Source organism: Manis javanica, chromosome 9 (genome assembly GCF_040802235.1).
Source record: "Manis javanica isolate MJ-LG chromosome 9, MJ_LKY, whole genome shotgun sequence".
Taxonomy (NCBI): Eukaryota; Metazoa; Chordata; class Mammalia; order Pholidota; family Manidae; genus Manis; species Manis javanica.
Window position 1 is genome coordinate 7,920,797 of NC_133164.1, and position 13,244 is coordinate 7,934,040.

The window sequence follows — 13,244 nt, forward strand, 5'->3', positions numbered from 1 at the left end:
CTGGAACCCGAGACGGCTTCGCCCCTAAAGATGCTCCAGTTGCAGAAGCAACGCCAGTTTATCACTATCCCGTGAAAGAGGAGCAGCGTGGTTCTTTCCCGGTTCGGCAGAACGACTGGCATCCTGCATCCAGACACGCCAGCGCTCGGGTTGTGATCTTCTTGGGCGAAGTGCAGCCCCGCGCCTGCCCTGCTCTGCAAGAGACACCTTTTGGATCCGCGTTTGCTGCAGCGATCGCCCAGCGTGCCCCAGTCCAAGCCGCCGCTGGTTCCGTCTGCCCCTTACACTTCATTTATCCGTGGATCATTTCAAGAGTCCGTCTTGTAAATGTTTAGCATTTTGCTGCTTTACTGCTTCTTTCTGGGGACAGTTCCAGCAATTGCCGAGACCGGCCAAGAGAGGCGACTGAGTCCGGAGAAGAGCAAAATATGGGGACCTGGGCTAAAAGCAGCCGTCGTCCTTCCCGCGCGCTATTTCTACATTCAGGCGGTGGATACATCATGGAATAAGTAAGTTGGCAAATGGCTCACAAATTATTATGGAACGCAGTTAACATTTAACGTAGCTATCTTAAAATTGTATCCGCCCAAGAGCTCGTTTCTCCCCAGCAGTTTAAATTCCAGAATATTTGGGTGCTGTCCACATCTGATTTTAAGCCTCCACCCGTCCCAATCCGTTTTTCTCTATAGCTTTAGAAATAATCCGAATCAACTCTTCTCCCAGCTATTTTGATAAGGATTCCCACATAACTGGGGAGACAAAGGCTTCTCTTCGCTGGAAGTAACGATTTCTAACTACTTTTAGCATATGCTGCTATAAGGAATTAAAACCCCGTTGTTAGAACCCTCGTTGGTTTCGTCCTTCTTGGCACTGCCCTCTGTTTTCAGGTAGACATGGGCAGGTAAGCATGTTTCGAAACTCAAATAGGAAAAATGAAACACTATTTGAAACTTTAGAGTTGAGAGTTAAAGTATCAAAGTGTGAATGTATGTTTTATTGCATTCCATTGAATTCAACAATTAAAATAACGCTTTAAACTTATTTTTAGAAATCACATACTTCTGAAATGGTTGTTGTTTTTTTTAATTGGTAGATGCTGTCTATATGTTTTGCCGGGAAAAAAAAAATCCTGGGAATAAGTCTTCCAAAGCAAAGAAATAAAAGGTTATAAATTTTGCCACTTGGCTATAAATTGTACAATTAGGGAAACTAAATACCATCTTAACCATCTTAACAGCAAGAGCACTCACCTAAAAAAAAAAAGAACTTGCACAATGTCATTTAAGTGATAAACTACCTGGTGGCTTTTGCCCATGGCTGAGCATGACTTATAATACTGACTATTTAAAGAATTACTGAGATTTTTGAAAAGATCATTGTTTTTAGAAGCACCATATGATCACAAATTTCCAGATGTGATGGGCATGTAATAACCAGTAAGTTGCTAAGAATATTTTTATAAGTGGAATGTGTATATTCTGTGTTTATATAGAAGATCAGTAGTCTTAACATATCCCCTGGCAATTTTATAACCAAACTTTTATGTGATCTTGGCCATTGTCATTCTCTTCTTTTTTGAAATCTCTGATCCATATTCATTATGGTACTAAAAGCATATGAAAGAAGAAGCAAGTATGTATGTTATGGAGAGAACATGAAGGAAAATAGCATGGTTCACAGACTAGAGTGCATAATCTTGTGTGTTTGTTCCTTCAAATAATCTGTATATCATTGTTCTTCCCACCAGTTTCACATCTTCTCCAGGTGAGAAGGTGTTCCAGATTAAAATCTCGGCACCAGATGAGCAGTTCACTAGAGTTGGAGTCCAGGTTTTAGACCGAAAGGATGGGTCCTTCATAGTAAGATACAGAATGTATGCAAGCTACAAAAATCTGAAGGTAGAAGTTAAATTCCAAGGTCAACATGTTGCCAAATCTCCATATATTTTGAAAGGTAATTTGGAACATAATTTTAAGGCAACAGTATTTGAATTCAAAATGTGTTATTCAATCAATAAAAACAAGTTACTGTGGTATATTTTGGACTAAAGAAAAAAAAGACATTTCCTACTTGAAAGCTAAGTTAAGAGTCCTGGTATAAGAGAGAGATGCAAGATTTGAATGGAAATTATAATTGACTGAAGAGGAAAGAACATATTAATGGAGAATTTGTTCCCAGAAGACAAAACTTAGCAAGAATAATCAAGCTATATATTTGGTCATAGATGACACTTTCGTAATTGGAGATATATGACTTAAGTAACTGATACACGTTATTGAAATTTAGTTAACCACTTCAAGAAGGGAAGTTAACTGTGGTTTGTTGTCTTTATTCCAACATAGTTTTTCCAGAGAAATTCTCTGATGTTTTCTTATACAGGATGACAGTACGGCTTTGTGACCTAGAGTCACATCCTTCCTTCTCAGCAGAGACAGTACCTTAAAACACTGGCAAAGCAGTGTGCATACAGAGACACCAGTCTTCCTTGTCGCCCCCTCCAAGAAAGGCAAACATTTTTTTAAAGTGCCTAGGTTTCTTTTTCCCTTATTCCACCAGGACCACATGGTACCATATAATGTGCTAAACCTTAAAAAGATATTCCATTGTCGACCACTGCCTGGGTCAGGTGGGTAACTGAGAATTACAGAAAGAAATGACAATAAAATCTCAATTAAGATTCTCTTATATTATTTCTATAAATATTTAAGTAATTCATTATAATGTTAATGAAATGGACTGCTTTGAGGAGTGCCTTTCCTTCTTTAAAAGAAGCAAAACAAATAGTAGGGGTTCTTTGTTTACTTGTTATTGATGTTGATTTACCCATTGAGAAAAGGACCATAGACACTTTAAGAACCCATTTGTGTAAAGACCATTGGAATATTAATCTTATATCACATTGGTCTTTCATTAAAACACCTATGCTCTGATATCCTTTTGCCAATGTTTGGTGATGTTTAAATACAAAGCATAAAGAATAATGGACTGTAGTAGCCACTGAAAGCAAAAAATGGTACCTGTTAGCTTTCTTTGAACTTGTGCAAAGTGGGCCTCACTACGAAACCGTCAGACTTCACAGGGAAGAGCTGTCAGAACAGACTTACTAGCGATGCACCAGGGTAATAAAAATGTTTTTCTTTCAAAATATTTTTTTCCATCAAAATGTCCATACTCTTTAACTAGGCAAAATTTGTGAAGCTATGTTCAGGATATTTGCTACATGTTTGGAATGCTGAGTGAACTTACTACCATGCTATCTCATTACTTGTATGTGACTAGGGCCAGTTTACCACGAGAACTGTGACTGTGCTTTGGAGGATACTGCCTGGCTCCAGGAGATGAACTGCCCAGAAACCATCGCTCAGATCCAGAAGGATCTGGCTCATTTCCCTACTGTTGATCCAGAAAAGATTGCAGCAGAAATCCCAAAAAGATTTGGACAAAGACAGAGCTTGTGTCATTATACCTTGAAGGATAACAAGGTATAATTCATGACTGAGGTTGGCTTGTTTGTCTGAGTGATTTTTTGTTTTGACTATTTGGGTAAAGTAGCTACAGTTTTATTAAAAATCATTCTGAAGGTAATTATGATATAAGCTTTACCCCAGTGAAGGCTGCCAGTACTTTTAGATTAATACAACAAACGTTCAATTCTCTTTCAGGTTTATATCAAGACTCACGGTGAACATGTAGGTTTTAGAATTTTCATGGATGCCATACTACTTTCTTTGACTAGAAAAGTAAGTATTTCTTTTCTCTTAGGTATTATAGCTTAAGCCCAGACTGCACAATATACTTCAAAATAAAAATAATAACCATATTAGGGTGTTCTATTCCAGAACCCTACTGTAATACTATTCTGATATTTTATGCCATGCGGGATACCTGTATTCATTTCTGAGGACTGCTGGGCAGCTTGAAACAGCAGGAAGTTCTGGAAGCTAGAAGTCCAAAATCAGGGTGTCAGCAGGGCCCTGCACCCCCTGAAACCTATGGGGCAGAATCCTTCCCTGGCTCTTCCTCCTTGGGGGTAGCTGGCCATCCTTGACGTTCCTCGGCACGCAGCTGCATGCCTCCAGTCCTTGTCCGGTGCAGTCACACGGCTTCTCCCTGTGTGTCTCCATGGCTGCCCCTGCTCGCAGGGACACCAGTCATATTGGATGGAGGGCCCACCCTCTTGCAGTGTGACCTCATCTTAACTAATTACATCTGTAATGACCCTGTTTCCAAATAAGGTCATTCTGAGACCCTGGGTTTTGGATGTCAGTATCTTCTGTGCAGACAGAATTCACCCCATAATAATGCCTTACTGGAGAAAATGCATTATACTAAAATTCTCTTGGTACAAAACCTCCTTTGAACCCAAGGACTTGCCGATGCTCAATCCTTTCCTTGGTGTACTGTGTTTTAGCAGGGTTCTAGTGGAGTACTTGACAGTGATGATAGAATGGCTGATACAACAGACTAGAGCAACATTTTTACCAATCACTTAACAGGTATTTATTGAATACTCTGTGTACATATCTTGACTGAATTACTCAAGGAAAATCATAATACCTTTCTTCTCAAGATTGCAAAGTGTTTACAGTAAGTGCATTCTAAATGTAGCATCAATATTCTGCCTCCTTTAAGCTAAGACATCAGAGTGCTAGCAAGTTTTTCTTGTTCATCTGTATCAATCCATAGAAAAATAATGTTCTTCTGTACTCAGATTTCTCAAGATGCTTCTCAGACTGACCAACACAGTTTTCACCTAAAAAGATATCTCTGATTTTTACAAATACCCCATTTTCCCATGGTTAGATTAAAAAACAGGTTCTTTCAACACATTTGTGCCACTTATCAGTAGAGGCAGTCTAGCTTGGAAGTCACTACTGCTGGCTTTGATGCTGGGCTTCCTGAGTTCAAAGCCTGGTCCCACCAACTACGTGCAGTGTATTTTTAAGATGGAAGCATCTGGCTCATTAACCAGGAACGAGTTCCAAGTACTATGTATTGTAATTACTTTCCAGTAATCCTCTTTCTCCTTTGGATCAGCTTAGAGTCTCATGGCAATATCAGAAGCGAGATTACTTTTATTTCTTCCCTTTTGTGGCAAATTTGTTGGCCAATTTGGGCATCATAGAAAGCAAATTTAGTATGTTCACATATACGACAATTTCCTGAGAAGTTACCCACCATTTAAATTGAGGTAATTACCATTACCTGAAGCTTGGAGAACGGGCTTTTCATTTGATGCAATTTTTAATTTTTAGTGATTTTCACTGCTCATTGGGTGGTCTGGCTGTGCTGCAGGACAGAACATAACATGAATGCAGCCAAGGTTAAAAGGCAGGGAAGTGCCACCCAGGGAAGAGACCAGGGCAGGATTCGAGGCTGCCGAGAACAAGCAGTGCACACAAGCGGGCGGCATTTACTTAACAGCAGAAGAGGGAGCCTGCACAGATCCAGCCCTTTGCTGTGTGCCAGTCCGCCTGGGCCAGGAACTCTACCCCCAGACCCTGCCCCAGCTGTGTGGCTGCAGGCACCCCACCTCCTGCCGCAGTGGAACTCCCCAGCCTATCCCTGAGATGCAGCAAGCTGAGGGCTTGCCTGAGGGCCATGCCTGCAAGTACATTCCCTCAGGAAGGAAGAGAAGCCCAGCGCAGCCCCGAGGGCTCTCTCTCTCAGTAAGGAAGCGTTCCAGGCGCCAGGCCCACTCTTATGCACCGTGCAGGGGTGGAAAGACAGCAGGCTTGACACTTCCTTTCCCAACACAGTGACCGATGGAAGGTGTTTTCAGTGCAGGAAATGTGAATGAGCCCTTGGTGTTGTTGTTTCTAGGTGAAGATGCCAGATGTGGAGTTTTTTGTTAACTTGGGAGACTGGCCTCTGGAAAAAAAGAAATCCAGTTCGCACATCCATCCAATCTTTTCCTGGTGTGGCTCCACAGATTCTAAGGATATTGTGATGCCTACCTACGACTTGACTGACTCTGTTCTAGAAACCATGGGCCGGTGAGAGATGGGTGACAGACAGCCCAGAGCCTCGGTTTTCTTTCCTTGGCGAGTTCTTTCCCAACAACCTTTGGGATGTGATGGTTTGGGAGGAAAACCTGTTGCGCTTTCTGTCTTCCAGAGTAAGTCTGGATATGATGTCTGTGCAAGCCAACACGGGCCCTCCCTGGGAAAGCAAAAACTCTACGGCTGTCTGGAGAGGGCGAGACAGCCGCAAAGAGAGACTTGAGCTGGTTAAACTCAGCAGGAAATACCCAGAACTCATAGACGCTGCCTTCACCAATTTTTTCTTCTTTAAACACGACGAGAGCCTGTATGGTCCCATTGTGAAACATATTTCGTTTTTTGATTTCTTCAAGGTATGACATCATTGGTGGCTCATCCTTTTTAGTTTTCAGAATATCTTCATTTGGAGGAGGGGAAATTGAGCCCTATAAATTACAGAGGGTGGGAGAGGGGAGCCCAAAATTTACTGAACCTCAAGGCAAAGGGCCCCGGGGACAGGTTTGACAACCTGGGTTGTACTCAGTACTCAGACCTGACATTAACTATCCATCAAAGGAGCTTGGGACCCGGGCAGAGCTATAATTTTTTTCCTACCTGCTCCTCAAGATAAGCACATTTCAGTTCCAAATCCTTTTTTGTTAATAAATACATATAACTAATCTTACAAATACCTCTCCCGAGAGCCACAGCATTACAGCAGGCTGCCTCTCAGAAGATATAAACCAGGTGCCTCTTATCAGGCCTTCTGATGGGGGAAATATCTTGAAACCCATCCAAATGCTGTGCTTGGGAATTCTGAGGATTAGGGAGTGCTTTCTGTGCCCAGAATGTGGGTTGCTCGTAGTTCCTGGGGAGGGATCCTGTTACTAGCTCCCTTCTCCAGGCAGTGGCACACTGCCCTGGTCTCGACACCACCGAACGGTTTTTGGAGCCCCTTCAAAAAAAGGGTGAGGAGAAAGGTGGACAGAATGCTCTCTGTAGGTGAGAAGGCAGGTGATGAGCAAGTTCCGTCCCTGGGGTGGACAGCCAGGTCTTCTTCTGCCAGGCAGCATCGCAGCAGGGAGACTAACGAATGCCAGGAGTTGAACTGTCAAGTGTGCATATTGCCAGTATTTTTAAAACAGAGCTCAGACCAGCCATCCCTCCTCAGAGAGTGTTCTGTCATGGCTTTGCTTTATTCCTACCTGTAGAATTTGCTACAGCTAAAGACTATTGATTACTACAGTGCTGTGAATATTTTTGTTCACAGATGATCTTGCCTTTAGACTTGTGTGTGACTATCTGATGCTTAAAAGGTATGGTTAACATGGCAGAGAATGTGCCATTATCCAGTGCTCAGGTCAGAGCAATAAAGTAGGAATGACAAAATCATGAAAAATCTCTTTCCTTAGGTTGTAGCCCTCGGACAACAGTTTTATTCCTTTATTAGTTGCTTTAATGTTAGACTTGTGGCTCCTTTGTAGAATTTGGGAGTGTGAGAATAAGCCTGTAGCTCTGGGTCAGCATGTGATAAGACACTTATTAAGTGGCAAGGCAGAAGACCCGTTTGTATCTGAGGATGGTGAAGCTTTACGTGTGGAAAGAGGGAGAATAGACAGTGAAGAAAGGAAATATAACAGAGGATCTTTACTGCCGATTTGCAGCATAAGTACCAAATAAACATCGACGGCACTGTCGCAGCATATCGCCTGCCATATCTCCTAGTTGGTGACAGTGTTGTGCTGAAGCAGGACTCCATCTACTATGAACACTTTTACAATGAGCTGCAGCCCTGGAAACACTACATTCCAGTTAAAAGCAACCTGAGTGATCTCCTAGAAAAACTTAAATGGGCAAAAGATCATGATGAAGAGGTAAGATCGGTGTCCTTGAACCCCAGTATCATGGGTTCATCTTGAATGTCTTGTGCCTGAAAACCATTCAGGATGCTCAGATCTAGACCCTGTCCTACACATGCGAAGCCACCTCCCCACAGCTGTCACACAGGTTCCGCAGGGTGAATGAGGGTGTTGCATCGTGGATTAACTGTCCACTCAACACATGAAACATGTATGAGCAACTGAAAATTCACATGGCCAGCTCTGCAGGAGGAAAAACTGCTGTGGATTAAAATGAGGGATTGCATGCAGTAAACCTCAGATTAATCGTCTGCTGAGAATTGTTAAGGTGCCACATTAAGCTTCATCTTGCATTTACTTTACAAAATCATTGTTATGTCATTTCATGTACACCTTCTCTCCAAGACAGGCTTGATTCCAGCTCTGAAGTCTTAAAAACCTCCCTTTTACTTAAACAAACATACTCTGTTAAATATTCTCTTTAGTACATAAAACTACCTCCAAAGATATTTTTCCCACTATTGTCCCACTATTCATGTATTCTGAAGACAGGTTTGCATATATCTGCATGGGAAAAAATATGTTTTATGAAAGAATTTTTTTGGTATTGTTCCCATAGGCAAAGAAGATAGCAAAAGCAGGACAAGAATTTGCCAGGAATAATCTCATGGGTGATGACATATTCTGCTATTATTTCAAACTTTTCCAGGTCAGTATTTTCTAATTGGACATGTTAGGAGCAAATATTTCACTTAACAATTTCTAAAAGTACATTAATAGAAGGAGATATATGTATACCCTGTGGTCAGAAACCAGAGACCATTAAATGATGATGAAAATAATACAAAACCAAAGATTGGCTAATGTAGAATGCTACAGCATTAAGGGGAAAGTATTAATGTTAAAACTGTGCTATGTGGTTAGGAAACTGGCTGTTGATCCTGCAGAGTTACTGTGCATGGAATCATGTTTTCTCTTTGTACAATCTTGCTCCTGCCTTATCATTTCTTTGTCTAAACAATGCAAGGTATGTTTAGACTTCTTGTGCTGATCCCACGAGCCATTACTCCTCTTGCAAAGTATTTTTGTGGACCTAAGCATTTAGGGATTGTAATCAAAATATACCTGATGATTTAAAAGGTTCCTTTTTAACAATGCAATCATAAACAACTAATTTGCTAATGATAAAGAATTTTAAAATCTCAGATTTGCAGATATTAAGCCCCGTATCTTAGGCTCCAGTCCAGAACGAAGTGATCTGCACGGCCCCTCCCCCTTTTTAGCTTCCTCGGGATGGTGAAAGGATAGAGAAAGTGTCACGTGTGAGTGGGGCAGGGACTTACTATCTGAATTCCTTAAGCGCCACAGGGCAGTGTTCCTTCATGCAGCTCACATATGCTACAGCATAAGCACTTGACCCAGAGCAAGCACATAATAACTGATGATGGCGACTGATGGCATGCAAGCTGTGGTGGGTGACACAGAAATTCCTCAAATTCCCAGTCTAGGAAAGGTTATGTTCACTCTTATTTTCACTACAAGGTAGAAAGTGGTTTTAAAAACACACACACACACACAAAACCACACAAGTCAGATAAATGAAGGGTGGACTAAGGAGAGGTCCATTAGCAAAAGGCAGCCAGTGTCCAAAAGACCGCTGCCTCTCAGAAGTCCTCTCTGGGTGTTTCAGGGGGTGTGGAAGACTTCGCATATTACAGCTTGACACATGTGAGGTAAAGTGACCATATTCTAGCAAATTCCAGCATATCTACTTTGGTAAATGTTCTCTGTTACATAAGGAATGGTTTTGAATTGTTGCCTCTATAGGAATATGCCAATTTACAAGTGAGTGAGCCCAAAATCCGAGAGGGCATGAAGAGGGTAGAAGCACAGACGGAGGATGACCTCTTTCCGTGCACGTGCCACAGGAGAAAGGTAATGCTGGAGGCAGAGCTAACAGGAATCCACGTCCTCATTCATTCCTTCAGTCATTCACTCAGGCAACTGCTATTCAAGCTCAGCCAGCTGAGTTGACCAGGGAGGCAGGTACGAACAGTCAGGGAAAAGAAAGGGCGCTAGCGTGCAGTTAAGTGAGAAGACCTAGGAGCTCTCGGCAAAGTGAAGGACAGCCTCTTTTAATGTAAGAATTCAGGTCACACGACATCTGAAACATGTTCAAAGTTTGAAAAGTATTTTCACACATATCATCTAACAGCTTCATGTCCTTGAGAGATGACTTTGGCAAAGTTCATCATCCCAACTGAGAGAGGAAAAAATATATAACCATCATATATTATTCATGGTATTAGATTCTTCATTTAAAAGCAATCTCTGTTGATATCACTACATACAGATTTCATCTATAAAAAGCAGGTTCACATATGGATGTGTAAGGCTTGAAAAGGATTTTGAGGGTCATCCGGTAAATGCCTTCATTCTATGATTAACAAAGCCGTGCCCCAAAGAATTTCGCTCAAAATCATCTAGATGGATTATAGCCAAGACCGAAACCAATTTCTCATCATCAGATCATATGCGTGGTTGTATGTGAAGACATGATGTGGCAGGGGACGGCTGTTTGATTATAGTTGTTTTTGATTTGAAGGGACATATACTGTGTAAAATTATGAGATATATATGTATATGTCACATACATACATTATATATATGTATAATGTACATGTATTATACTGACTTGACATGAGTTTAAGCAACATCCTGTCTCTGCATGGACAAACTCACAATTGTGGTATTGTACCCACAGATGAGAAGGCTGATGTGGCAATTATTGTATCTGCCTCTCAAGGAGATCTAAAAGGGATAAAGTGACAGTTGGTCCCAGGGCATGTTGGAGTCCATTCACCATTGATACAAGCTCACTGAGTATTAAATATTCAAGAATTTTGCACACTAGTTAAATTTTTGGTAACTTAGAATCCTCCTGGTGGAAGACCCACATTGTGACAACAGGATGTGCTGTTAAGTCAAAGTTTTGATGGTTTCGGGGTATTTTTTGGAGTATTGATGTACCACTAACTAATCGTCAGAAGTGGCATTTCATTAGTGTAACCCCTGTCGGTGCGGGAAGGCCATAAAATTAGTTAAGCCAATGGCAAAACAGAATTGCCATTCATGAAAATTGTGATTTGGTATCAGAATACTTCTGTTAGCCCTATATGAAACCACACAGCTTCTCTACACCCTTTTAATTTTTTTATCTTTGTCTAAGTGGCTTCGAAGGGGGCCCAGTCAGTGTCTTGCACCAACTAGAGGAATTAGGGGCCAGAATGACAGCTTTGTTTATTTCTTCCTCATTGTCTGCTCCAGCCTCACTGATACCATTGCTAGTACAACACCCTTTACAATGATACTGACCCTTAGATGTCTAGGTTCCCCTTCGTAGCCTGATAAAACACAAGGTGACTTTACCCATGGGCAAATAATAGTTCTGCTCCCTATAAGCCTTTTTCCCCTTCTTTTGTCTTTAAGGGGAAATAATTAATAGACTAACAAAAGTCTCCTTGGCTGATATGAGTTTTCTTGATAGCTCTAAATATTTTGCTTCTTAATTGCAGACCAAAGATGAACTCTGATATGCAGAATACCTTACCTTCAAATAATGGTGCTCTGAAGACTCTTCTTAACTGAAAAGAAGAATGTTTTTTGAATATTTCCATGGACAATATAAAATCTGCTATGTGATTGGATATGAAGATATGTTTCTCATTATGCAGTATTCCTATGACTATTCTTTAAAGCACATTTTTAGACTTTTATAATAAAACTGCTTTTATTTTAAAGGCCTGTGTTGTGCTAATTATTAGCTGTATGTGGACTATTAGAGAGGGAGTCTGGATCCTGGACAGTATAGATTATCACAGCAGCCACCACCTACCTTAGATGTTTCCAAACATGTGGTTCACATGACAAAGCAATAAACTACTGCCTTTAAACCACTATTACTCTGGATAGTCGGGAACTCACATCCAAACCTAATTTGAATACATCTTACAAGGCTTTTCATAGTCTGGCCTCTGCCTGCATCTTTAATCACATCTTTCACCACCACCTAATATGTACCCACGAGGCCCTTCCTGGTCCCCAGGTCATAAGCCAATTTCCTATGTTACCTTCGGTATGAGCGTCCTAGGGCTGCCTCAGCAAATCATCACAAACTTGATGACTTAAAACAGCAGAAATGTATCATTCTCACACAGCTGGAGGCCAGAAGTCTGGACACCCCCCACCCAGGCCCCCTCTCCATGCCTCTCTTCCAGCTTCTGGTGGCTGCTGGCCATTTTGGCACTCCTTGGCTTGGAGACCATCACTCCAATCTCTGCCTCTGTCTACACATGGTCTTCCCTTTCGTGTGTCTCCTTATTTTCTTTTCTGTCTTACAAATGAAGACACTCATCACTGGATTTAGGGACCACCCTGAATACTGGATAAGCTCATCTTAAGGGTTTCAATTATCTGAGAAAGACCCTATTTCTAATAAGGTCACATTCACAGGTAGGCAGGTTAGGACTTGGACCTATCTTTTGGATCAAAACTCTACCCATTATATCCTCAAAAGCATTCCTTTTGAAATTAGGAACAAATAAGGATTCCTACTACTACTGCTACACATACTTCTGCTAAATATAATGCTGGAGGTGTGAGCTAGCACAATCTACAAGCATAAAGTAGAAGTACTGAAAAATAAATACAATTGTCATTAAAAGCAAGATTCGCTTCAGTACACAGAAAATCCAGAATAATCTACAAATTGTTGAAATTAACAAGAAACTTTGGCATTTGCCAAATACTGGTGTACAAAATACAGCTGCATTTCAATATACCAACTACTAACAAATTGAAATTAAATTAAGCACATAAAATAACCTTGAAAATTCTGAACTACTTGAGAAATTAAAATGGGCAAGACCTTTACCCAGAAAATTATGAAAACTTGAAAAAAACTAATTAAATGGGAGATATTATATGTTCACGGATTGGCAAAATCAACATTAAAGATGTCAATTCCCCCAACAAGGTATATAGAGTCACTGTAATCCCAGCCAAAATACGCCTGGCCCCATATCTGTGGAGCTTTACAAACTTCTTAAAAAATATGTGGAGCTAAATAAAAAATCCAAAAAAATTAAAAACTAAACACACTTGAGGGAGGATGAATTGTGAAAACTTCCCCCACTATTTAGCCAAAGTTTTTATAACACTGCAGTATTTAGGACCATGTAATATTGGTGCAGGGATAGAAGATACAGAATAATGACAGAACATTGATGCCTAAATAGACCCATATGTGTGGAAACTGAATCTGCAATCAAGAACTGCTGAGTTGTAGAAAGGTTGCATATTTCAGTGAATGGAGCTGGGACAAGAGGTAGTCATAATCCTGATT

General features: G+C 40.9%; 1 protein-coding gene across 2 annotated transcripts; it reads left to right on the forward strand.

Moving 5' to 3' along the window:
- Window positions 1-61: 61 nt before the first annotated feature.
- Window positions 62-11,640, forward strand: POGLUT2 (protein O-glucosyltransferase 2). Of its 2 annotated transcripts, XM_017667664.3 has the most exons (10): window positions 62-509; window positions 1,748-1,953; window positions 3,280-3,482; window positions 3,663-3,740; window positions 5,824-5,996; window positions 6,118-6,355; window positions 7,646-7,855; window positions 8,460-8,549; window positions 9,668-9,775; window positions 11,416-11,640. In XM_017667664.3, the coding sequence occupies exons 1-10, from the start codon at window positions 328-330 to the stop codon at window positions 11,431-11,433; spliced, it is 1,506 nt and encodes a 501-aa protein (XP_017523153.3). In that variant the 5' UTR covers window positions 62-327; the 3' UTR covers window positions 11,434-11,640. The 2 variants fall into 2 exon arrangements, with proteins under 2 accessions (XP_017523153.3, XP_017523154.3); XM_017667665.3 differs by lacking the exon at window positions 1,748-1,953 and having other exon boundaries at window positions 370-509.
- The last annotated feature ends 1,604 nt before the right edge of the window (window positions 11,641-13,244 follow it).